The sequence below is a fragment of the Muntiacus reevesi genome, chromosome 17, assembly GCF_963930625.1.
Source record: "Muntiacus reevesi chromosome 17, mMunRee1.1, whole genome shotgun sequence".
Taxonomy (NCBI): domain Eukaryota; kingdom Metazoa; phylum Chordata; class Mammalia; order Artiodactyla; family Cervidae; genus Muntiacus; species Muntiacus reevesi.
In genome coordinates this window covers 58,550,828-58,578,162 of record NC_089265.1, presented here as the reverse complement: position 1 = coordinate 58,578,162, position 27,335 = coordinate 58,550,828, and the positions used below count along the sequence as shown (strand labels likewise).

General features: G+C 49.3%; 1 protein-coding gene across 2 annotated transcripts in view; it reads right to left on the bottom strand.

The window, feature by feature from the left end:
• The window catches only part of TMOD1 (tropomodulin 1), an 84,006-nt gene that overhangs the window by 18,370 nt on the left and 38,301 nt on the right, over nt 1–27,335 (bottom strand). For both annotated transcript variants that reach the window (XM_065908087.1, XM_065908089.1), the window contains exons 3-8: nt 26,235–26,391; nt 18,064–18,183; nt 9,537–9,626; nt 8,481–8,611; nt 6,761–6,868; nt 1,370–1,513 (exon numbers count right to left, since the gene is read on the bottom strand). In XM_065908087.1, coding sequence (XP_065764159.1) covers nt 1,370–1,513; nt 6,761–6,868; nt 8,481–8,611; nt 9,537–9,626; nt 18,064–18,183; nt 26,235–26,391 — 750 coding nt within the window. The remainder of the gene's footprint in view (nt 1–1,369; nt 1,514–6,760; nt 6,869–8,480; nt 8,612–9,536; nt 9,627–18,063; nt 18,184–26,234; nt 26,392–27,335) is intronic.

The window sequence follows — 27,335 nt, the reverse complement described above, 5'->3', positions numbered from 1 at the left end:
TTTTTGATGCTATGAACTGTAGTTTGCCAGGCTCCTCTGTCCATGGAATTCTCCAGGCTAGAATACTGGAATGGGTAGACATTCTCTTCACCCGGGTATCTTCCCAACCCAGGGATCGAACCTGGGTATCCCACGTTGCAGGCAGATTCTTTACCATCTGAGCCGCCAGGGAAGGGACTGCCAAAGCCTTCTGGAAGCTGGTAATGCTTAACCTCTCGACAGACGTTACCTGCCTATATGAGTCATTAAGCTGTGCATTTAACTTCTATGCACGTTTCTGTATATCTGTAGTATTTTTTTTAATGAGGATATAAAGTAGAGATAATCTCACTCAGGGACAACCACTGTATACAATTTTGTTATATTTCATCCAATCGTTTTTCTGTACACACATTTACATGACCCTTCAGCAAACACCTTCATGTAGGGAAAAAAAGCAGGCTGTCTATCAGACCATAAAGAAGAAAGCATTTTAGCACGAGAAGCAACACAGTGTACTGGAAAAGAGTGGGCTTCAGGGTCAGAGACCTGCATTCAAATCCTGCTTCTGAAAGTGCTCACTTGGCAGCCCTGAGAAAGCTGCTAGCCTTCAGCTTCTCTGAGCCGCTTTCTTTTCTGAAAACTGAGACTGTAACAGTCACATACTGCAGGGCAGCTGGGAGGATCAGAGATGATGTGTATCGGGTGCACGGCACATGGCCTGGCCCACGGGAACCCGCAATACATGCAACAGACATGATACTGCTATCAGTATCATCTTAGAAGGTTAGAGCTGAAATGGTTGCCCTGAAAATAAATGACTGAACTACGGAAGTTATAGAGAAATGATAACCCTGTAAGGAAAAAGGCAAACGAGAATTTACCCAGAGAATAACTTTGATGGTAAGGAGACTCAAACGCCCACTGAGTGGTGGGGTGTGGGGGGGTGATGGATAAAAATGGTGTCGTTTTGCCCAGTGAGGAAGGCTCCAGTGGTTTATAAGATCTGTGCAGCGGATATGCCCTGTATGCTGCCGAGAACAGAATTAAACTCAGCAAACAGGACTTACAGGGAGCTGACTTCTACTGGATCTAAGGAAGGATATCCTCACTAAGAATGAAAGGGGTGATCTCAATAAAGAGTGAGCCTCCCATCCTTAGGGGTACCCAGGCAGAAGCTGGCGGAGCACTTGGTGGGGATGATGAAGAAGGAACTGTGAGCATGGTAGAGGGGATGGACTGGACGACCTTGGAGGACTCTTTAAAGCTGGGCTCTGGAGCTTTCATAAGCAGCCCCATCTGCTCTGACCAGTCTGTACGGCAGCAAATGAGAGAGTGCAGAACCGCAAGCATCAAGTGAAGGACACAGGGAGGCCCTTGCCCATCCCACCTGGTTATCGATCTTCAGCTCCACCAGAGAAGTGTTGAACGGAAGTGCTTCCACCAAGCGCAGGATCCCGGCTCCGGAAATGAAGTTGGATTCCACGTTCAGCGTCTTCAATGCCTTGTTCACCTTGAGCATCTCGGCAAGGGCCTTGAGCCATAGGAGAAAAGGTAGGGTACCCATGAATGATCTGATTAAGGCTGGAACCCCTGTGGGTAGAACCTAAAATACTGGGGGAGCCTTGCTGGGAGTGAGAGTCCCTCACACACAGTCAGGGACCAGCAAGAAGGTCTCAGCATCCTTCACCAAGCACCGTCCTGCGTCTCTGCTCCCCTCTGGCTTGCTGTGGCTCCAAACCCCAGCTGGAGAGTTTCAGCTCCGTAACCTGCATCCAAACCTTCTATTACCTTCTTCCTCCTCCCTGATCAGCCTCAACTCCAGCTTTCCCTCTTGGTGGTGTTACTTTCAGTCCCGCCCAGCCCCGGCACCCAGCGCTCTCCCTCCCCTATGCCTTTCCTCATCCTTCCCCACCGCCTGGAACGCCCTTCCTTTCTGCTTCACTCCTCCAAACCCTGCCCATCCTCCCAGGCCATTCTCGATTCCCCTTTCTCTAAAAGTCTTTCCCCCTAGCTTGCTGTGCCTGCCCTCTTGAACCTCACAGACTTTATCCATAACCTCCCTCATGGACCTTGTGTTCCTGTGTTCAGAGTTGTTTTCATAGCGGTTTTGTCTCCTCCATTAGCCGATATGCTGTTGGTGGGCTGTTGGTGCACCTCATTCACCCCAAGGGAGCCTCCCACCCACACAGTGCTCAGGACACAGTAGGTCCTCAGCCACTGGTCACTAGACTAGGGGAGTCCCAAGTTCCCTATATGCTTTCAACTTGTCTTTTCTGTGTCCCTGTTGGAATTCCATGGAGTTGTGAACAGCAGAGAGGGGAGCCTGGGAAGCCATCCCGCTGGGCAGGTGACCAGCGCAAACCGGAAGACAGGAGCTTGGGTGGCCCCAGCACGTTGGAGGACTCCAGCCAGGGGGTGTAGATGACAATCAGAGCCTCTGGAGGAAATGAAGTAATTAGCAGGTGGTGGAAACGATGTGTCATGGAGGAAAGGAGACACCAGCAGCTGATGAGCCAGGATGTAAGATCAGTGGGTCCTGGTTGTCTGAAATGACGATCTGGTCCAGGAATGCCCTTTCCATTGGCCCTGCCTGCTGAAGCCTTCGCAAGGCTCAGCTCCTAGGATGCCTTCAGAACCCACACCCTCAGCTCCCCTGCTTTCACGTGCCCCGGGATGACAAGTCAGCTTCCTCTCCAGCCCTGCGAAGGTCGGACCCTCCTGTGGGGAGGGACCCAGTCTGTGCCCACCCACACCATCCCTCTTGCTCCCCAGGAAAGGTGTGGCCTGATAATCAAAATACTTGACAGCTAGTATGTAAGTGTACCAGGCTGATCCAAGTAGACATACTAGTGACTGAGCTGGTCCTATAGACAGTGTCAGACCTGGTGTCAACTCTGTCTGCTGGACCAGAGTAAAGAAGTGGGCAGGAGAAGAGCTGGGGCCAGCAGTGCGGACACTAAGGGAGCTCTGGGAGCTTGTTCGCAGTCGTCCCAGAAGTATTTTCATCTTCAACAATGGGCCTCCTGGTGTGAAGGGGATGACATCAGCTGTTGATCTGGCACAGGGTCAATTCCCCGTAAATATTTGTGGAGTGGAGCTGGCTGCCAGCACAGATGGGCTTGGTTTCTGATCCAGTGACAGCAGTGGACAGAGCATGTGACTTTGCCAGCTGTGTCTCTGTGGGCAAATTCAGGATCCATGGGAGATATCCTGAGGTCAGAGAACATCTAACCAGAGGTTCTCCACTGGCAGCAGTGAGAGACTATGAGCTATTTCTATCATTTCAAAAACAACCAAGGAAATGTCCTGTGTATTTTAAAAATGAGAAAATAATTGATTGCTATGAATGGACTTCAAAGTAAGGAAATTTATCAGCATAAAGAAGGATAGCATGGGGTCAATTATCCAAGAAGACATACAATCCTTAATGAGAATGTGCCTAACAACAGAGCATCAAACTATATGAGGCAAAAACTAATAGAATTGCAAAGAGAGAGAGAGATGAATCCACTGTCATAGCTGGAGACTTCCATACACCTCTACGGATTGGACAGCTCTAGCAGGTCAAAGACCAGGAAAAGACGTAACTGAACACAACACCACCATCAATCAACTAGAGATAATTGACGTCTATAGACTATTTCATCCAACAAGAGCAGAACGTACATTCTTCTCGTGCACATTGGAACATTCACCAAAACAGGCCACATTCTGGGCCGTAAAACACACTATAACAAATTTAAAAGAACAGAAATCATACAATGTCTGTTCTCAGACCATAATGAATCAAACTAGAAATTCAATAACAAAAAGATAAGTAGAAAACTCTCCTAATACATGGAGATTAAGCAAAACACTTCTAAATAACACATGGATCAAAGAAGAAATCTCAAGATAAATTAAAAAGTATTTTGAATTATGACCAAGTGGGATATTCCATCACATCAACAAGCTAAAAGAGAAAAATCAGTCATTTCAATAGATGCAAAATAAGCATTTGACAAAATTCAACATCCATGCATGATAAAAAGTCTCAGTGAACTAGGAACAGAGAGCAATTTCCTCAAATTGATAAAGATTATCTACAAAAAAATCCCTACCGTTAGCTTCATACTTAGTGGTAAGAAATTTGAAACTATTTCTAAGATTAGGTACAAGGCAAAGATGTCACCTCTCAGCCCTCTTTTTCAACATTGTAACCGAAGTTCTGTCCAATGCACTAAGGCAAGAAAAGGAAATAAAAAGCATATAGATTGGATTGGGAAGATGAAATAAAACTGTCTTTGTTTGCAAAGATGAGATGATTGGATGGTATCACCAATTCGATGGACATGAGTTGGACAAGCTCAGGAGTTGTGATGGACAGGGAAGCCTGGCATGCTATAGTCCATGGGATTGCCAAGAGTCAGACACAATTGAGCGACTGAACTGCACTTGTTTGCAAATGACATTATTGGTTACACAGAAAATACAAAAGAACCGACAAAGAAAACTCCTGGAACTAATAAGCAATTATAGCAAGGTTGTAGGATATGGTTAATAAAGAAAAGTCAGCTGATTTCCCATAGATAGCAATGAACAAGCAGAATTTAAAATTTAACGTAAATGCCATTTACGTTAGCACTCCAAACAATGAAATACTTAGGTATAAAGCTAACAAAATATATACAAGATCTATATGAGCTCAACTACAAAGCTCTGTTGTATGAAATCAAAGAACTAAATAAATGGAGATATATTCCATATTCATGTACAAGAAAACTCAATATTGTCAAGACATCAGTTCTTCACATTTTGATATAGATTAAATGCAATCCCAATTGAAATCCCAGCAAGTTATTTTGTGGATATCAACAAAACTGATTGCTACTAAATAATTATCATGGCTGGTAGGCTAATTCATGTACCTTTTAACCTGTTATTAGTATTGTAGTCATCATACTGTACTGTTATCCTCTATCTGTCTACATGGACCATTACGTTCATGAAAGTGGGAGCTACGACTATCTTGGTCACAGTTGTATTCTCAGAGCCTAATTCAGTGCTGGGCATAAACACTCCATAAATATGCACTGAATATTTTTAAAAAAGGAATTGATGGCAACTTTATAATAAGTACAATTTAATCTAATCAGAGATCAAATTTCCAACATCCATTGGATTTTAGAAAGAGCAAGAGAATTCCAAAAAAATATCTACTCTGCTTTACTGATTATGCTAAAGCCTTTGACTGTGTGGATAACAAACTGTGGAAAATTCTTCAAGAGGTGGGAATACCAGACCACCTGACCTGCCTCCTGAGAAATCTGTATGCAGGACAAGAAGCAACAGTTAGAACCAGACATGGAACAACTGACAGTTCTAAATTGGGAAAGGAGTTCATCAAGGCTATATATTGTCACTCTGCTTAGTTAACTTATATGCAGAGAACATCATGAGAAACACTGGGCTGGAAGAAGCACAAGCTGGAAGCAAGACTGCGGGGAGAAATATCAATAACCTCAGATATGCAGATGACACCATTCTTATGGCAGAAAGTGAAGAGGAACTAAAGGGCTCTTAATGAAAGTGAAAGAGGAGAGTGAAAAAGTTGGCTTAAAGCTCAACATTCAAAAAGCGAAGATCATGGCATCCAGTCCCATCACTTCATGGCAAATAGATAGGGAAACAGTGGAAACAGTGACAGGCTTTATTTTTGAGGGCTCCAAAGTCACTGGAGAGGTGACTGCAACCATGAAATTAAAAGATGCTTGCTCCTTGGGAGAAAAGTTATGACCAACCTAGACAGCATATTAAACAGCAGAGACATTACTTTGCTGACAAAGGTCCATCTAGTCAAAGCTATGGTTCCTCCAGTAGTCATGTATGGATATGAGAGTTGGACTATAAAGAAAGCTGAGCGCTGAAGAACTGATGCTTTTGAACTGTGGTGTTGGAGAAGACTCCTGAGAGTCCCTTGGACTGCAAGGAGATCAAACCAGTCCATCCTAAAGGAGATCAGTCCTGAATATTTATTGGAAAGACTGATGCTGAAGTTGAAACCCCAATACTTTGGCCACCTGATGCGAAGAACTGACTGATTGGAAAAGACCCTGATGCTGGGAAAGATTGAAGGCAGGAAGAGAAGGGGACAACAGAGGACTCGATGGACATGAGTTTGAGCAGGCTCCGGGAGTTGGTGATGGACAGGGAAGCCTGGCATGCTGCAGTCCAAGGGGTCGCAAAGAGTCAGACATGACTGAGCGACTGAACTGAACTGGATCTAATCAGAAATATTTTTCAGACACAGGAAAAATCAAATAAAATTGATCATTGGGAACCACCAGTGAAGATAATAGTTTTAGATACGGAGAAACTGAGGACCAAGCAGGGGCAGACCCTTGTCTACGCAGAGTGGAGACAGAAATCCAACTTTAAGGTCCGTGTGACTTGCATCCCAACCTCAACTCCACTTCTTGCTTGCTGTGAAACTTTGGAGAAAGCAGGTTGTCTGAGCTCCCTCTACCCCGAGTTCTTCATCTGTAATCTGGGGGCTCTGCACCTCTGGGATCAGGGATGATGGTGGAGGTTAATTAGGATAATGTACAGACGGTGCCTGGCTAATGGCTGTTCTGTCCACATTCCCTCCTGGCTCCTTGCCCTGTGCCTTTCACCACATCACACCTCGCCACACAGGACTTTCCATCGGTGGCACGTGGCCAGTCCTGGGGCCACAAATGTCAACTTTCCTGTTTCTATGCCTCCCACTCTCAATGCAACAGAACAGACAGGTACGTACAAATGCCACAGGGTCATTGCTCCGTGTTCCCACTATGCTGAACTTCTTCACGTACGCGTTCTCTTTGAGGGCTTCTGCATACGCCTTGAGAGTGGGTATAGGGATGTTCTGCAGAGAGAAAGACAAGCAGTGACCAGCAGCCCTCCCAGGGGCAGGCCGGGCAGAGAGATGGGGCAGTAATTCTCTCACAACCTGATGCAGCTTGATGCCCAGCACGTCTCTGAACAAAGAGCTGAAAGGGCAAAGGGTTCTTGCTTTGCCCCAGATGGCTGAGATTTGGGGAGAACTTTCTGGTAAGCAATTGAGAAAGTCCTCCCTGAACATTTCAGATAGCACCTGCAGTTTTCTCTTTGTACACGCAGAGACCGGAGGAGCAGAAAACATCAAGGCAAAGCTGCAGGAGGGTGTTGTGTGTGCAACGGGCGATGTTTCTGACTTGCTATGTGACTCTGGGGAAGTCTCTGCCCATCTCTGAGTTTGTTCCCATAAACTAAGGTGGGGCCTTAGATAATCTTTAAGAGACATCCGCCCCAGAGGGTCTCAGCCCTACCACACATTGGAGGTGCTAGGGAACTTTCATAAAATGCTGATGCTCATGCCTACCCTGGACCAGTAAAATCAGAATCTCTGTGGGAAGAGGGACTGGGCATTGGCATTTATTATTATTTTAATCTCAAGTGAAAACCACTGACCTAGTCCAACTGCCTCACATGCGGAGGGGAAACAAGCCTGAAAAGGGTGAGCCCTTGCCTGAGCCCCCATGGGGAAGGCACAGGGCCGTGGCCAGGTCCCCCCATCCCGCACTTCTCTGAGCCCATAGATCTTGCCAAGGTGCACAGTTCTGAATTGTGCCAGTGTCTCCCACGGCACATGGCAGACAGCGGAGGCACCCAAGGGAGCTCGCGTTTCAGAGCGTCACTTTAGCCCCCGTGGGAGTGGAGCGCAGGTGGAGCAGACACTGCAGGCGCAGGTTTCCAATCTGATCATGCCATGAGGCTGGCAGCTATTCCGAAGAAAGCGGAGAAGAAAGGAAAAAGGAGCTGGGAAGTGAGGGGCCCACTTCTTATCTTACATCCACACCCCCTGAGAGCTAATCTCTCTGGCTCCCCGGCTGAGCAGGTGAGCGGGCAGCTGGGCCTGCTTCTGCATTCCTCCCACAGCCTGGCCACCCGTCCCCGCTCTGCCTGCTGGTCACACAGGAAGGGCCCAGAGAGATGTGGGCCAACAGCCTAGAGTGTGTCTTTGGACACTGGGCAAATGGTTCCCACTTAGGGTTGCAGAATGAGGCTGAATACATGCATGAGACACAGGTTCGGGGTTAGGCCCCTCCCCAGGCCTGGGTTACCCCACGAACCCGGTGGGCGCCAGGCTTTTCCAGCCTTGAGATCCCATGCAGCCACCTGTGTCTGACTCATGATTTATCTCTGAGAAGCCCTCAGTGTTGTGGATAAGGTGGTGGGTTTCCAGAGTCGAAGCTGGGTTGACTATGGTGAACATCTGGGGCTGATGTCAGGCCCCGAAGGAAACCAAGATGATGGGCTGTGCTGGTTTATACTGTCCTCTTTCCCAAAAGTTTGGCTTCTATTCCTGACCCAGAAGCACCCAGAGGCCAAGCAGGACACTGCTGTCTGTGTGGTCTGGCCTGGGCTGTCTGGGCCTGAGTGGACTCGGCCTCCCCCACACTCCCAGAGCAGGGGAAGCAGAGTGGAGGCAGCCTCACCCGGATGTTGTTGAGGTTGACCTCTTCAAGTTTCGGGTCGTTGTTCTTTATCCTCTCCAGGGTTTCCTCCACGTCCGTGGCATTTGGCTCTTCGTCGGGCACAGGCTTGTACTGTGTAGGTTTGATCACACCTAGAGTGACCAACAACAGGGAGATGGCTCAGAGAGACGGGCGTCACTTTCCCGCGACACCAGGACCTCAGAAGGAAGTGGCGGTGGAGCCCGGGGACGTGGAAGCCTGGGCCTCTCGGGGGTTACAAGGGGGGGGGGCCGGAGGAGGATGGTGACGGATGGGGCCAGGAGTCTGGGCCCCGCTTGGACAATGCCTCTGCCGACCTGCAAGAACTAGGGGAATTCACTAAACTGTCTGAAGCTGGGAGTCCTCACGGTAGAGTGGGAACAGTCGTTCTACCCAGTGGGTTCCCGTGAGGATAAAATGAAGACTGGATGCGAAAGAAATGTGTAGGCCTTCCAGAGGAAAGGGTAATTGTGCTTTGGGCGCCTTCATTTCTCTTTGGGGCCAAATTGCCAGCTTGGAACAATGCAGTGGAGCAATTCAGACAATGCAGTGTCGGCACAGGAAGGGACAAGGAGATTGTGGAGCAGGAGAGGCACCCAGACACAGACCCATGTGGATACATGGACATTTATGACCCGGGTGGAGCCCCAAACCAGGGGTGAAAGGACGGACTTTGCAAAGAGTGGCTCTGGGACAATGGAATACTGACATAAGAAAATGAAAGCTTGCTCTCATTTCACACCGCACACAAACATGAACGCCAGGAGGATTAAGAAGTGGAGTATAAGAAGTAAATCTCTAAAACTTACAGAGGAAAATAAAGGAGGATGTTCTGATAATATTGGGATGGGGAAGGCCTTTGTAATCAAGCCACAAGGATCCCAGGAGGGTAAAAAGACGAGGTGGGCAATCTAAGCTAGTAGAATTTGAAATCTTCTGCAATGAGAGCGCAGAGAGTGGGAGGAGGTAGCAAGACTCGGGAGGATCCCTCACCTCCGAGACGCCCGCGCGGTGGGGCGGGAGCGGGGCCGTACTCACTGTTGAGTCCCTCCTTGTTCACGATGGAGCTGCTGCCCAAGGCCTGGTAGTACTGCTGGTTGCTCATGAGCGTGTGCATGCCGAGGATAGCTGCGGGGACACAAGGGCCCGAGGCGCGCCTCTCAGACAGACGGCCTCCCAGGCACAGGCATTCCACGCCCCAGGAAGTGTAGCTCCCAGAAACGGCAAGAAACACTTTGGTCTTTATTCCTGCTGCTACTGATGTTACTGTCCAATCTCTATCCCCAGCCTAGGTGTCTCCGGTCCCTGGCCTCAGATTCCTAGGTGTCCTCCTGACATGTCCAACCCAACTTGGCCAAAACAGAACTCCTCCTTCTCATCTTCTCATCCTGCCTGTGCCCCGGGGTAGAACCTCAGTCACATGGCACCCTTCCCCCCAAATCCTCACCCTCCCGCACAGGATCTCTCGTTTGTCCCATCTCCCACCCCATCACCTCGGTCCTGGTCACGGCCCTATCAGTTCTCACCAGTGAATTCCAGCTGCGGAATCACTGGGATGCTGGCTTCAGTCTCTTCCGACCCTCCCCCAGCGGCATTCAGCACAAAGCAGCCAGAAAGATCTCTCTGGACATGCAAACCTGACCGTATCCCTCTCCTGACCAGTCATTCTTTCATCCATTCATTTGTTCGGCATCTACTGAAACCCAGCATCTTCTGTCCAGCTCCGGCGTGGGCTGGGGTGGGGGCGGGGATGGTGAGGACTAAGAGAGACGGGGCCTCTGCCATGCAGCCTACAGTCTGCCGGGAACTAGAGAGTAAGCGAGTACCCACACAACTGAAAACGTAAGTGCAGGGTGTGCCCAGTGTCGTCAAGAAAAAGTCCAAGGTGCTCAGGAAGAAGAGGACAGAGGGATGGGAGCGATGAGATGGTGGCCAAGTTGAAAAAAAGAAGGTAGAATATGTTGGACAGAGGGATGGTGGGTAGGAAGCCACAGGCCAGGGAGAGAGGGAGAAACTGAAGATGGACAGAGGGGAAGCTGGACCCGTGGCAGAGGGCAACGTGGCCTCACCAGCTGCTGCGGTGGGGCTGGAGAGCACGCTCAACAGCAGTGAGCCTCAGTCACCGCGCATCCGAATCCCTGGGAATCTTTTGAGACTCCTGATGCCCAGACTCCCCCAGACCAAGGAAACCACAATCCCCAGGGCTGGGGGCAAGCATCTGCCTTTTTAAAAGCTCCCCACGCTAACACAGCATTGTAAATCAATCAAAACTATATTCCAAGAAAAATTTTAAAAGCTCTCCAAGTGGTTTCAGTGGGCAGCCAAGGTTGAGAAGACTGCCTGAATCTTTACAATGCTTTGGAGTAGATTTGATTCAAATAGGCCAGGTCACACCTTCTAGGGCCTTCCAGGTCGAGATAAGAAGTTCAGGTATCTTTTTCTAGGTGTGGCCTGAGCAGGAAGTGAGATGGTCTGACTCAGGTTCCTGTCACTCAGGCTGAGTGCGGAGCACTCACCAGAGAGGAGAGACAAGCTTGCGGGACTGCGAGGCTGGTGCAGTGCTCACTTGGGAGGACGATGCCTTGTGACCCCAAGGCCTGGCTTCACCCATCCTCCCTGGGCTGGCCCTGCTTCAGTAGCCCTGTCCCTCGCCCAGGCCCTTTCTGCTCCGGCAACACCAGTGCTCAGCGGCTGCTCCTGCTTCTGCCAACGCCACCCATTCGCTGGCGATCCTCTTTCCATCTACACCCCCCACAGCTGAAATGCAGCCCCACCCCCACCGGAGTGTTTTGAGATTTAGCAAATAAAATGACAGGATACTCAGTTAAGCGGTAATTTCAGATAAACAATGAATAATGTTCTGATATGAGCGCGCCCCGTTCAGCATTTGAGAAGTTTTTCTGTAGGAAACTTATTGTTTAATCTGAAATTCAAATCCAACTGAACATGTTATAGTATCTAACAACTCTACTCCCATACTTTGAGTCTGGAATCACGCTTCCTCCCCAGGAGCCCCCCGGATTCCGCCTCCCTCTGGCTCTCTCACAGCGCCCGGTGTCCCTCTAGAGTCAGCGCAGTGTTAGAGCTGTCTGGGCGTGCCTCCCGACTGGCCTGTGGGCTTCCAGAGGTCAGGGGAGAGTATTCTCTGTCCTGGACCTCTTTCAGAAGATGATATTTGGTAACCATTTGTTCATGAAAAAAAAAACCAAAACCTCCGCTGGCCATTTCATTACATGCGATTTCTAGTTAGAGAGACAACACGGGAACCTTCAGCGAAGAGTCAGGAGACCCAAGTTCCAGTCCTGACTCTGCCTCTGATGCTGCTGTGTCCTTGGATAAGTCCACTCCCCTCTCTGGGCTTCAGCTTCCTCCGTACAGTGAGGGGTAAGACTAGACCACTGGTTCTCAATCATGGCTACACATACAAATGACCCAGGAACTTTACAGCAATACCAGTGGTCCTCCTGGACAAACTGATCTAATCTCTGGAAATGTATTTTTAATCTCCTTGGACGATTTCTGATGCTCAGTGGGAGCTAAGAACCACAAGACAAGATGATCTGAAAGTCCCTTCTGTTTCTCACATTCTAAGAGTCTTCTCTGCTAAAATTAGACCTGCCTGCTCATCGTTAAGAACTGGTAAGGAGAGAGGCTTCTGCACGGCTTTGAGCTCTTTGGGCCTTAATTTAGGCTGCATCTCCGTGGGCAGAGGGAGCTGAGGCTTGAGTCAGCAGCAGGTGAATCAGATCACCTGGAGTCACCTTCTGGGGTGGGCTCTTCCAGCCCCCACTCAGCCAGCGGCTCTGATGGTGGTTCTGGGCTGCTGCTGGGTTTGCTGGGAATCAGAGGAAAGATGTAACCTCAGATGGCTTCTCCTGCTTAGAGTGTATAGAGTGGTGGGAAAATGGGAAATGCATTTTGTGCTTGAATGATAGCTTTTCGTAATGGTCCAGAAAGAGGGGGCCAAGGCAGGAAGGTTAGGAGGAAGTGCCAGGAGGCAGAGGAATTAGACCTGGCCTCTGGCCTGAGCCTTGGTGCTAACTTACCGAGTAACTTTGTCCAGACCACGTCCACTTTTTGCGCCTCAGTGTCTTCACCTCTAAAATGGATCACGTTTGAGGGACGATCTCTTACCTTCTCATGGGCCTTAATAGCCACATGACAATTTCTCACTATCTCATGTGTTTGATTTACGAGCAGCATCCAGGACAGGTACTGTCAACCCCCATTTTCCTAGCAGGCTCAAGAGGGTAATGGTTGGTCAAAGACCATTTGGTGAAGACCCTCCTGGCTTCTAAGTTAATGTCCTCACCCACACCTCCACATACTAGGTCACCAACTGGTCTAAAGTTCTAAAATTTCCCCTCGACCTCAGAATTCTAAAGACAGACGACATATATTCTAGCAGGTAATGTATATCAATAGCAGTCAGAAGAAGAAATAAAACAACCTTGCAATTCAGAGGAGATTAAAGTTCTAAGAAGGTGAGAGGGAGGAGGACTGGAGCGGGAGGGGCCAGGTAAAATCTCCAGCACGGAGCAGGCTGCCCTTGGCTCCGAAGCCGGGATTTCCTTCTCCCGACCTGAGGACCAAACCATGACGTTCTCCTTGCTTGGCTTTGCACACCCCATGTCACCAGGAGTGAGTGACAGAGAAAAACAGCACATCAACATTGCCTGCTGCTTCATTCTTTGTAGATACTGGCAGGGCTGGATTTAGCACAGGGGAATGTGATTTCTTACAAAAAAAAAAGTCTAGATCTTCCTCAAAACTCAAAAAGGCCTATTTTTGAACTCTGAAAAAGAACATCAAGTTCTCTTTGCTCACTCTGCCTTGGCAGGGTTCACTCCGTTGGTAATTTGACTTAGGACAGAGAGACAGCGGCACACATCCTTGGCTCCTCAAGCTGCCAAGTGCTCGGGCTGACTCGGGCAGATGGCCGGAACGTATTTCCTGCATCCTGGGAGCAGGTGAGAGAAGCTGGCTCCAGCCCAGGACCTCAGAGCAGCTGAACCAGCTACTCCTGAATAAGCCACACCCTGACCCTTGTTTATCGGAGGAGAAGAGATGCCTAGGGACACCAAAGTGCAGTAGAAGCTGGGTGGTCTGATTAAGACCGCCTCTGATCGTCACAGGAGCTGGGGTACCAACCGCCCTGGGGTGGCCTGGGGGCTCTGAAAGGTGAGTCTCCCTATCCTCAATTCCTTCCTGGGTCCTGCCCTGCCTGAAAGCTCCCCAAAGGTGAGTCAAGGTCATGCCCCTGACTGGGGAGGGGAGGCAGTGACCATGCACTTGCTTGCAGCTGACTCCCAGTGGCCTCGGAGCTACAACCCAAGGCCGCATGCCAAGGAGTTAGCCTGGTCGGGGGCCAGTACATTGCTCATCACCTATGATGACACTGCATGTGGATATTTGTATGTCTCTGTGCTGTCCTCTTCATCACGTCCTGCGGCCCCCCAGGTCCGGGATTGGATCTGATTCATCCCAGCAGTGTACGCTGACTCGTGAGTGAATGCACAAACGAGAAAACACACGAGTGAGTGAGAATTCACTCTGGCTCATGTGACACAGCTCCTGGGTGTCCCCTACACGTTCCCATCTCAGCCAGGCAGCAGGCCTGCCGCACGTGCACCTGCAGAGCAGGTGGGGCTCAGCCCCAGCTCAGGGCCGCTTTCCCACTGGGCCCCATCTCCTGGCCTAGCTCACCTCTGCTCTTCCTCCTCTCGGCCCAGCTTCGGTCCCCACCTGGTCTTACGGCCCCACCGCCTGACGAGCCCCCTCCTGCACTCAGCCCTTTCTTTCTCCCTGCAACACTTGCTCCCACCTGTCCCTGCATGCTGGCCTCGGGGCTTATTTAACCTCAGCTCCCCACGGGCAGGCGCCAGGCTGCTTTCTTCCGGTTAGTCCAGCGCAATTGGAAGCTTAGTTAACAGAAATGCTCTGCCCGCGAGTCGAGTCCCAGGGAGCAGAGAGGAGCTGCAGACCCTGTGCCCAGCACGCCCTCCTCTTCGTTCCCTAGAGCATCATCCACTCGGGGCTCCAGCTCCCGCCGGCAACACCCCCACACACTCCAACAAGATGTCCCCCCTCCAGCGACTCCATCTCTTAAATCGACTCCAGGCTGGGCAGCTCTGCTCGGTCCTTGCAGGCACCCAGCTCTGTTTTCTGGAGCCTCAGGCCAAAGCCTGCACTCATCATCTCAGCCTCTGTCCTCTGATCCAGCTCTAGGAGGAGCTGGTCTTTCAGAAGCACATCTCAGACACAGGCCACCTTGGCCCTTGGCCTCACCTGGGGCCTGTCCCCTCCATCCCCGCATCCTCCCAACACTACCACCTCTCTGCCCAAACCCCTGCTTTCATCTGGCCTCTCCCAACACTGCCCAGCCCAGGCCTCAATGCTTCAGCGTGACATCTAGAGCCTTTCCTAATTCCTATCCTCGCCCCGGCCAACTCTGAGATTCAACCATGCACCGCCTCCCTACTCTGTGTCCACTCCGCTACTCTGAGGGAGGCTTTATCCAGGGTGGACTGGGTGGTGATGCTGTGAGCAGACCCTAGAACCAAGCTGCCGGAGTTCAAACCCGTGGGCAAGGATAACCTCACTATGCCAACTTTCTCTCTCTGTAACATGGGGAGTCCAATAAAACTCACTTCATAGGATCGCTGTGGTCAATAAATGCAGCAAGGTGTGGAAAGCATCGCCCACAGCAGTGAGGACATAGTTGGTGGTCAACAAGTGTTCCACGCCTTCTTCCACGGCCACTGTTCAAGCAGCTGACTACAACAATAGGCGTCCAAGGCTAGCCAGTGAACCCTGGTGGTGTCCTCCAGCTCCCCCTCTCCTTTCCGGGCATTGGAAGTGTATGGTGTCATGAACAGATACTAGTAATTAGCCATGCCAACAAAAGCAAGGAGGAATAGTTTCAAGAAATCAAGACAGACACTTAGCATGATATTGCAGTTCTATTTTGGCATAGGGACTGGCGGTTCTGATGGTGGAGTCATTTGATAATCCCTCTGAGCTGCCTAGTGAGGAGCGTGACGTCACGAGGGGGATCGGAGAAGGAGCAGGACAAACAGTCGCCGGGGTGAGCCGGAGTGCAGACGCTGGGTCCACAGCTGTGCCCCCACCCCTGCCCAGGTGCACAGATGAACCGGAACGCACGCAAACTCTGAGCCGGAAAGGCAGTTGGGTCCCAATACCGGAGCCTCACGTGGGATCTCATGGGACATGTGTGGGTTCTGATGAGCACAGCAGTTGATATCCTGACCTAAGTGCTGCATTTCCGGGGTCACACCCTCACTGCTGTGTATCTCACAGCGAAAGTGGACACCTTTCCCTCTCAACCCTGACACCCTTCAAGCCACAGCCCTTTGTCCTTTCCCAAATGTCCCGCCTCCCCAGGAAAGGCTATCTGGGTTGAGGGTCTACACATTGGCTCCCCTTGTTCACTCTTGCAGGTTGCTGCAAACTGGCTCTGGCTCCCCTCCCTCCTCTCCCCAAAAAATGTCATCATATTGGTCCACAACACGCACAAAATGCTGGAGGATGCAAAAAGCATAAGACACTGCAGCCAGCTGAGTCCTCTGGCAACGGCAGCCTCACTGGCCTCTGGCCTCGCCTCTGAGTCTCCCGGCAGGCCCTGAACCCTCATACTGTCTCCCTAGCTCTCGTGTTAGGCTCTGCCCATCTTGATTCGGCCTTGGGTTCGCAGCGCATTCGTGGTATCCATGGTGGCTACCTTCATCCTATTTCCACTCTTCTCCCAAAGACTTCTACCCCAGCCAGGGCCCAGAGCCCCAGACCCCACTCCTGTCAGGCCCTCCACCCTAGAGCTTGACGATACTGATGATACCCACCTCCCTATCTGCAGCGTGGACTCTGGAAGAACTCAAGGACTTTCGTATACACCTGCCCCCCTGTGGGTGGCCATTGGCCTTACTTCCCCTACACTTGTCCCTCCCTCACTCTTACGGCTGAATTTTGTCCCTCCAAAATTGTTGATTGTGTCCTGCTTTGTCCTTCTACTATGTTGAATAAGGTAATTTCTCAGTTCAGTTCAGTTGCTCAGTCGTGTCTGACTCTTTGTGACCCCATGAATCGCAGCACGCCAGGCCTCCCTGTCCATCACCAACTCCCGGAGCCCACTCAAACTCATGTCCATCAAGTTGGTGATGCCACCCAGCCATCTCATCCTCTGTTGTCCCCTTCTCCTCCTGCCCCCAATCCCTCCCAGCATCAGGGTCTTTTCCAATGAGTCAACTCTTCGCATGAGGTGGCCAAAGTACTGGAGTTTCAGCTTCAGCATCAGTCCTTCCAATGAACACCCAGGACTGATCTCCTCTAGGGTGAACTACTTGGATCTCCTTGCAGTCCAAGGGACTCTCAAGAGTCTTCTCCAACACCACAGTTCAATTTCTAGCCCCTTAAAATTTGTAACTGTTTTCAGAGATAAGGTCTCTAAAGAAGTGGTTAAATGACAATGAGGCTGTTAAGGTGGGTCCTAATGCCTGGTGTACTTACAAGAAGGAGATAGGACAGAAAGGGACCCCAGGGGACGCCTGCACAGAGAGGTGCGGTCATCTGCAAGCCCGGAGAGAGGGCTCAGAGGGAACCAAGCCAAGGTTAGCTTGACCTTGGACAGCTAACCTCCAGAACTACTGAGCAAACACAGTGCTGTTGTTTAAGTCACCAGCCTGCGGCATCTCGTGAGGGCAGCCCAAGCAGACTAGGGCACCCACCTTCACCAGTGACACCGACTTAGCCTCTGGAGAACTGGTCTCCTCCCCGGACCTCACAGTTGACCCCGTCTTTCCTCTCCCCTTCCCACTTGCCTTGAGTCTCTCCCGATCCCATCCATCCTCCTGTCATCATCTGGGTGAGGGTTAGTAGCCCCCCAAGACTGCTGAATAAAAAGACCACCTACCCCACGGGGCCAGGGAGCACAGCATGATGGTGGACACGCCATGGCCAGAGCCTGACCCCTGGGGAGAAAGCGATACCTACAAGCGGGGCGGGGACCAGACAGGAAGAGGGGGACGGGAGCGGGTGGTGATGGGCTCTGGATGCCAGGCCACCTTCTGGAGTTTTAGGGGCTGTCTGTGAGATCACATGGAAGCACGCATGAAGATGGAGGGTGCTCTACAAATATGAGATATGCGGTGATCGGCTCCAAGCCCAGCTCTCTGAACTGTGCAAAGCGGTAACATCAGATGACCTGTTCCAGGCCTCTGGGAGCCGCCGGGACCTGAGATACCGGCAGCCCTCTGTCTCCTCCCCTCTCTTCTTTCTTCCCAGGATGCCTGGGCAGGCTTTGATGCAATGGCTGGGGAAGGCCTTAGGCTGCCTCCCACATTCCTCTGGGATGGACTCCGAGGTGGAAAGGGTTTGGGTGTTTTTATCTCTATTTCACTCATTTTGGTTCTTGGTAATAGGTTTCCATCTCCTCTAGTCCTTTTTAGAAACAGAGCGGGTATTTATGTTGAAATGAATCACTCAAGTCTTCCTTGCTGATGCAGGTCAAAGGCTTTAGAGGACGTGGGGAAGCGGCAGGAGCGCCTCCTACCTGCGATGTCGCAGAGCTCCGCGTCCGAGGCATTCGCCAGGGCCTCCTCCAGCTCCGGCTCCAACGTCACACTTTCCAGCACGGGGTCCATCGGCTTCTGCTTGGGGACCCAGACCTTTCCTGAAAACACATGAGATGCCTGTTACACGGAGTGCCACTGCACTGGGGCAGCCTCCGGCGATGACCCCAGGTGGACTGTCCAGAGTCCTGCGGATTCCTCCATGCCAAGGTGCCCTTAAAGCTTCTCTCCCTGGGGATCCAGTGCCAAACTGGCTCAGAGAAAGGGAATCAGAGATCTCCAGCAGAGCACCCCTTATGTTTATAAAGAAGAACTTTAGAACTTGGTCAGAGGAGACCACTCACTATTGAAAACACTGGTCATTAATTTTAACAATCAGTAAGTAGAAAAAAATGCAAAAGAAAAATATAATAGAGTGCCAGGGCCTGGAATGCTCTAAACAAGGGTTCTGGTATGAGAGAAAGACTTAGAAACATTTGTAACACAAATACACACACTCAGATTAGTAAAAGAGGAATAGGGAGAAACTTGGGACATTATATTTTTAAAGTGTCAGGCTCATAACTGAATGACAGAGCAAAGAGGCACACACGGGGATGGTTGGCGGCGGCAGAGTGCACCAAGGTGGCCTTTTGAAGAAAATTATGGGGCATCCTCACAACGGCAATCCCGCATAAGGACGATGGAGAGCTCTCCTCACTAAGAAAGGGAAATGCCCAAGACAGCGTGTGTGAAAAAGTGAGAGCTTAACAGGCGGGAAGGCCAGGGGTCTCCAAATGGAGGAAATAGGCTGCAAGTGTCTCTTAAAATTCTGTGTTGCTCTGATGACACCTGGTTCCACCTGAAATTAACTTTTCTCAAACCTTGAGCTAACCAATGCGTTTTTCTTATGGAAATATTTTCCTTAAGCTATGTTAATGAAAACTATGTATTTGCTTTGGAATTTGCCTTTCTTCAAAATGGTTCCACCTAAGACTAACTTTTGGCTCATAACAGCTCAAAAACACCCGTATTCATATCAATTGTTTTATGGCTGGGGGATGATACACCTCCGTGCCACCCTATCTCAAAAATGCACATTGTGGGAGAGGGGCCTGGTGAAACTCCGTCAGCCTTGACGTGTCTTTCTTATCCGATTAGTCACTTTCTAACAGACATAAAACAGCTTGCTAAAACTAGCAGAGGGGGCACTCTCCGTCCCCCTTCTGATGTCTCTGTCAGAAGGTTTCTCTGTCCCTTTTCTTAATTTAATAAAACTCTGTTACACAAGAGCTCTTGACAGATCAAGCCTGGTCCCTGGTCCCAAAGCTAAATCTTCTTCTTCGGAGATCAAGAATCCGACACCGTTCTCTGTAAGCTATCAAAAGCAAGCTTACAGAATAGCATAAATTATTTAATTCTGGTTATGAAAAATTGCATGTGTGCGTGCTAAGTTGCTCAATTGTGTCTGACTCTGTGTGACCCTATGTACCCACCAGGCTCCTTTGCCCATGGGATTCTGCACGCAAGAATACTGGAGTGGGTTGCCATGCACTCCTCAAGGGGATCTTCCAGACCCAGGGATTGAACCCACGGCTCTTATGTCTCCTGCATTGGCAGGCAGGTTCTTTACCACTAGTGCCCCCTGGGAAACCTGAAAAATTGCATACACACACACACACACACACACACACACACACACACATCTATTCATGCAACATATTTACTGAGTTGCAATCAACACTGAATATTCATTGGAAGGAGTGATGCTGAAGCTGAAGTTCCAACACTTTGGCCACCAGATGTGAAGAGCTGACTCATTAAAACCCTGATGCTGGGAAAGACTGAGGGAAAGAGGCGAAGGGGGCGACCGAGGACGAGAGGGCTGGATGGCGTCACTGACTCAGTGGACATGAGTCTGAGCAAACTCCAGGAGATGGTGAAGGACAGGGAGGCCTGGCGTGCTGCAGTCCACGGGGTTGCAAAGAGTCGGACACAGCTTAGCAACTGAACAACGATTAACAGTTTATTGAGTCCCTCCTATGTTCTGGGTACCTTTCTTGGCACCAGGCAGACAGCAGGGAACAGTTTACAGTTTAGTGAAAGAAGACAGATAATTAGCAAACATGTAAAGATAGCAGATAGTACTAAGCATCACAAAGCAAAATAAAGCCAAGCAAAAGATTAGGAAGCTCCAGGCTGGGGTGTGGGTGAGGTGGACTCTGCTCTTTGGGGTAGGGTGGTCAGGGAAGATGATCTGTGAGCTGGGATCTAACAGAGTGGGGAAATGAGACCCTCAGATCAGTGACAAGACGAGGATGCCCACTTTCACTGCTCCTACCCAACTGTGTACATGAAGTTCTAGTCAGACTGAATGGACAAGAAATAAATGGTATCCAGACTGGAAACGAAAAAGTAAAATTATCTCTGTTCTCAGATGATATGATCTTATATGTAGAAAACCCTAAAGATTCCACACACAAAAGAACCAGGGTACAAGATTAACATACAAAACTAAGTGACATTTCTATACAGAAGCAATGAAAAACCTTAAAGGGAAATTAGAAAAATAATTTCATCTACAATAGCATCCTAAAGGACGAAATACTTAGGAATAAATTTAACCAAGGAGGTGAAGGATTTGTACAATCTTCTGCACTGGCAGGCAGATTCTTTTACTGAGCTACTTGGAAAGACTACAAAACACTGCTTTTTTGCTAAACAAGCAAAAAAGAATCCCAATTTTCAAAGATTGGAAGGCAATATTAAAATGGTAATACTGCCCCAAACAACCCACAGATTCAAAGCCATCCTTATCAAAATTTCAATGGTCTTTTTTTTTTTTTTTCAGAAATAGAAAAGCCAAACCTCAAATTCATATGATTGTAAGGGACTCCAGTCAAAATATCTTGATAAAAACAAAGTTGGAGGATTCAGACTTCCTGATTTCAAAACTTACTGTAAGATTAAGCAATGTGGCACAAACATAAGGATAGACATAGAACACAGTGGGGTAGAACTGAGAGTCTAGCAATAAACCCATACATCTTAGGCAGATTGATTTTTGATGAACCTGTCAAATCCATTGAATGGGGAACAATAGTTTCTTCAAGAAATGGTGCTGGGACAACTGGATATCGATAGGCAAAAAGATAGAGCTGAATCTCTATCTCACACCATACACAAAAAACCAACTGGAAACAGATCAATGACTTAAGTATCCTAGTTAAAACTATAAAATTCTTAGAAGGACACATAAACAAATCTTCATGACCTTAGATCTGGCACAGTATTCCTATATATGACAAAAAAGAATACGCACCTGGAGAAAAATTGATCAATTGAATTTAAAATTTACAACCTTTGAGCATCAAAGGACACCATCAAGAAAGTAGAAAGACAACATAGAGAAAAAGAAAAAATATTCAAAAGTCATATATTTTTATAGGGTCTAGTATTCGGAATATATAAAGAACTTTAACAACTCAACTACCAAAAGAAAAACAACCTATTTAAAAATGAGCAAAGGGCTTATAGACATTTCTCCAAAGAGGATATACAATTGCCTCTCGGTATCTGAGGGGGATTGGGTGCTCAAGTCACTTATATAAAATGGCATAATATTTGCATATAACCTACACACATCCTCCTGAATGCTTTAAATCATCTCTAGATTATTTATACCTAGTACAGTGTAAATACTATGTAAATAGTTGCCAGTGTGAGACAAATTCAAGTTTTGCTTTTTTAAAATTTGTGGAATTTTAAGATATATTTCTGATTCATGGTTGGTTGAATACAGAACCTACAGATATGGAGGGTCAGTTGTACAGATGGGCAACGAGCATGTGACAAGGTGCTCAACAATGCTGGTCATTAGGGAAATACAAATCAGAATCCCAACAAGATAACCTCTTCACAATCGTGATAATGACTATAACAAAAATCAAAAGTTAAAATGGAAAGTAACATGGGTTGGCAACGGTGTGGAGAGACTGACCCTCATGTATTTGCTGGTGGGAATGTGAAACGGTGCAGTTGCTTTGGAAAACAGTTTGGTAGTTCTTTAAAAAGTTAAACGTAGAATTACATATGATCTAGCAACTCCACTCCTAGGTATATACCCCAAAGAACTGAAAACAATTACCCAAGCAAAGACTTCTACAGGAATGTTCATAGCAGCACTAATCACAATAGCCCAAAAACTACCAAAATGTGTATCAATGGATAAATGGACAGACTGTGGACCATCATTCAGTAACGGGAATGAATGAGTCTTGAAAACTATATTCTAACTGAAAGAAGCCAAACACAGACAGTCACATATTATATGACATAATTTAGAGGAGATATCCAGAATAGGTAAATCTATCGGAACAGATTGGTGATTGCCAGGGGTGGGGGAGAGGGGGGCATGGAGACTAACCTCTTATTGGGCACAGGGTTTTATTTTGGATGAAAACGTTTTAGATCTAGATAGAGAGGGACGGGGGAGCCTGGTGGGCTGCCGTCTATGGGGTCGCACCGAGTCGGACACAACTGAAGCGGCTCAGCAGCTGCAGCAGCAAAGATGGGAGTCGCACAACATTGGGTATATACTAAGTGCTACTGAACCGTTCACTTTAAAATAGTCAATGTTATGTGAATTTAATTAAAAAAAAACATAACTGCTCACTTTGGCTATTGATGGAGAATAACCTAAAATGGGGCCAGGATGGAAGCCAAGAGATGGTTGATGGTTGGGAGGCTTCTGCAAAAGTCTAGATGAGAGATGATAGTGACTTGGACCACAGGTGAAGAGGGATGGGAAGTGCAAAGAGAAATGTCCGCAAGGATGTTTATTAAAATAGGACCAGGGGGCCATCTCTCAGTGGAAAGAATTACTTTGTTTTATTACTTAAAAATATTTACAGCAAAGATCAGTTACCTATATAAGCAGAACAGGCAAAAAATCATCTGGGAGAAAATGTATAATAACTCACCAGAGGTGGGTCTGGAAAAGGGCAAAAATGGCGAAAAAGAAAATAAACTGTGAAAACGGCTGATACAGTGATCAGGACGAACATTCAGTAAATATTTAAGACTTATGGTTTATTATACTACTGTAGCAGGTGCCTCCATAGAGGTGGTGACTCAGATATTACAAGACTCAGACTTCTTCCCTTCCTTCATCTTACTAGTTGGGATATGGCTATGATGACTGGAGCTTCAGCAGCCAAAAGAACCGTGAGGACAAGGATGTATTGCAAGGATGGCAGAATGAAAAACTGGAAAAGCTCTTGATTCCTAAACCCAAGAAAGATGTCTTACCAGCCTTGGAATGTCTAACCCTGCAGCTCTACTAAGTAAAAGAAAACTAGTTTCATCTTAAGTCTCTTTTATTTTACTTGTTTCTCTAGCACATGCAGCCAAATCTGCATAATGAAAATACCCTTCTCGGAACTTTGTTCTGATTCCCCCACTTGAATGAAAGTGAAGGAAAATCCAAATTCCAATGGACTTTGCACCAGTTTATGGCCCCTACTACATCCTGCCAGATCTTGTAGCGACTGACACGCTATTTCCCCTCAGCCTAGGCTCCCTCTAGGCCTGGTGTGGGGCACGTGCTCAGCAGGGCTGGACTGAATGGCCTCGAGTCTGCCTTTTACAGCCGGAATGTCTCCTTCCACACACTCTCTGTTGAGACCCGGACTTATTCAATATACATGGACTCCAACAATCATCACGTAAATCTTTTATGATGATGATGATGATGATACTGGTGGTGATGATGTCAGTGATGATAAACCTTTTAGGCTTGCCATTATTGTGAAAATAGAATAAACTATATTTATTCTACCCTGCTTGGGTCAGCCTGGTCTTTGATGAAGGCACTCAGGCTCTGGGAGTCTGGAGAGCTGTTCCAGGCTCAGGGCCAGGTCAGCATTCTGAGAAGGGGCAGCAGGATTGGTTGGTGTGCGGCCCAGATTCCCTGCCCAGCCCCCATCTCATCTCCAGCTCCTCCCCTGGGCGGGGGAGGGCTACACCAGGGAGCAGATGGCAGTGACGACTCACCAACTGTCCCCCAGGTCTGCTCTCGACTCTCACGGCCCTGCTTTCCCCAGTTTTCAGATGCGTAGGTGGGCTAGTGAGAGTTTTAAGACCCCCTTGAAATCCATAGATTTTTTTGATCTCTACCTGCTGCACCTGAAATCACTCCTCAAGGCACAAGTACCTTGCTTAAAACCAGCTTGCACCTATACTCTCAGCCAGGCACGCCCAGGCTTTAAGGTCCAGGCTCCCTTCCCCTGCCTCCCACCGCAGAATGCCTCAGAGCACACAGTTTTCCCAAAGCTCCGTGATCCAGATGCCTCCTGGTCTTACCTGACCTTCCAAGGTTTTGGTAAAATCTGGGCTGAGCGCCAGCGGCAAGTGCTGGATGGCTCGACATCCTCCCTGCACTGTCCACCCCTGCCTGCCCTTTCATTTCACCGTTTATCAGGCAGTTACTCTGCGAACTGGATTGTGCTAACACAGTAGGGCATGCCTGCTGGGATGCTCGGCTGACACAGGGACAAAGCCACAGACAGGGACCCGCGGCTCACCACGCTGACATCCTTGGGGGGTGACAACGGAAGAGGCAGAAAGTAAACAATTACTCAATTAATTCATTAGAGCTAATGCTTTCACTCAGCAACTATTTACTGGATGCCTATGACGGGCTAGGGTTTATGAGGTCCAGGAATAGAACAATGAACTAGGCAGATGTGGTACTAGTACCCACGGAGCTTATATTCTAAGGAAAAAGTCTGCAAGATCCATTGTGCCTGTAATCAATTTGAACTCATTCATTCATTGAGCACCTCTCTCTTGAGCCCTGCTGGGTGCTGGGGGAACTGTGTGAGCAGACGTGTCTGAGTGCCTGCCTCATGGAGCTTACAGGCCAGTGTGAATAAACTGCTCTGAAGAACACACAAAGGCTTCTGAGAGGGAGCCTAACCGAGGGGGAGATGGATGGGTGGAATGTGCTAACCAGCGGAGACAGCGAAGGCTTTCCTGAAAGAGGAGACAGTAGAGTTGACACCAAGAGGGTAATAATAGCTGATACTGATCTTGCATTCATGATGGGCCAGGTGCTCTGCTGAGTGCTTTATATGTCTTCACTCAATCTTCAGGACACCCTCAGGAGGCTGGTAAGAATATTCTTTTCATCACCCTCATTTCACCAGTGAGGAAATGGAGGCACAGCAGGTTTAAAAATGCACCTGAAGGAGTTCCCTGGCAGTCCAGTGGTTAAGACACTGAGCTTCCACCGCAGGGGATGCGGGCTCCATCCCTGGTCAGGGACTAATAAGATCCCACAAGCCTTGCAGTGCGGCCAACAAGCAGACACATGTACCCAAGTTGACACAGCCAGTGAGGGGGAGTGCCCAGGCTGCAGCCAGAGTAGACCCAGCTCCAGTCTGTGCTTCTAACCATCACATCTCTTACAGAAGAGGGGAGCCCTAAAGACAGCATGGAGCCAGACAGAGGGCCTGCATTCCAGGCGGAATGCATCTGTGCAAAGGTCCCAAGGTGGAAAAGAGCTGGGAGTGCCTGGGGGACAGAAAGAGGCCTGTGGGGCAGCAGGGCAGTAAGCGAGGATGAGCACGATCCCAGAGGACAGGAGGAGGGTCTGGAGGGCGGGGGAAGTTCTGCAAGAGTTGGGTAGCCGGGGTGCCTTTCTGCTCCCCGACTCTCCTAGATGGTGAACCTTAGGCTGGGGCAGAGAGTCATGGGGGGCAGATGAAGGAAGGGGAGCTGTGGGCAAAGAGCAGGGACAGTTAGGCCAGGGAGAAGGCAGCTCCTGGTTCTGGCTGGAGGGCACAGACTTTGTCTGGGCCTCATGTCCTGACATCATTTTAACAGCCCCTTCTTTCCCTTTCAACCTTATCAGGTTTGGATGGAGAGCAATCAGGACACCCCAGTTAGAGGGGGCTTAGGGGGAAGTGTTGCGGGCCTGGTTGAGCCCAGAACTTCACTAAATCTACCCCACGCATCGATGCTTTTGGAGCTGGGCTGCAACTCCGGGCCAGGCAGGGATGAAGCCAAGGCGGCCCGGTCACATCTGGCCCGACTCGGGGCCTGGCTGACAGATGGCACTCAGGGATGCATGGAGGGCTGACATACTCAAAGGCGCAACACAGTCCAGTACCTCGCTTCTCGCCCGTGTAGGGGACCAGATCTTCTCGGTCCTTAAACTCCTTTGCTTGCTTTTCCAAGTGATCCAAGAGCTCCTCCCTCCTAAAGGGGCCTGTGGGCGCCTTGCTGGTCTGATCCTTCTGCCTCAGGCCCGCGGGCAGCAGTGCATTCTACAGTGGTGGTTGCGGGGCGGGTGCAGAGAGAGAGAGAGGGAGGGAGAGAAAGAGAGAGAGCGGTCAGCTGCCGAAGGCTCGCATTTCTCCAGGAACTCCTCACGGAACCACGGGAGCGCCATCTAAGTTGTTGGTTCACAGGTAAGGAAACTAACTCCCTGGGCGGGGCGGGGACTGGCCGAGGTCACGGCAAACAGGGGCCGAGCTCGGCTAGGACTCAGCTCTGGTAACCAAACCCGTCCCCAGTCTGAAACATTCTACAAAGGCATGAGGGTGAGGGTCAGCTGCCCAGGGGCCAGGCACAGCAGGGGGCTGCCAGAGCATCTGCTGAGGGGGAGATAGCATGACACTGGGGTTGGGATGCAGGAGGGTATTTCCAGCCACTGTGTAAAAAGCAGCTGGGGACAGAAGCAGCCTGGAGGGGGTGGACGAGTTAGGGCCTCGGATGCAGAATCAGGCAGGAAGAGGCAGGCCCCCCAAAACAGGCAGAGAAAGCAGGGCAGGACGGCGGGAAGGGCCAGGCAGGCTGGCAGGCTGCAGGCCCCGGCTGGCCCTACCCGCTGCTCCCTACCCTCCTGACCGCGTGCTCATGCACGCTGGCTGTTAAATATTTTGAACGTTGCCCTTGGAGATGGGTCTCTCAAGAAAGATATCATCAACCAATCCCCGTGATTTCTCTTCAAACATGGGCAGGCTTCTAGGTGTGGGCTCACTACGAAAGCGGGCTCCTAATCAGGGTGGATTTGAATCACACAGGCTTCACTTTAACTCAGTAATGCAGAGATTCAAAGACACTCATGGTTGGAAAGGATGCTCAGAGATCAGCCAGTGCACACACACTCCCTTCAGGAGGAAACTGAGGCCAAGGGCAGAGAAAGACTTGCGCAAATCTAGAACCCGAATCAGGCTCCTTCTTCAGACTTGAGGGAAGAGGGAAATCT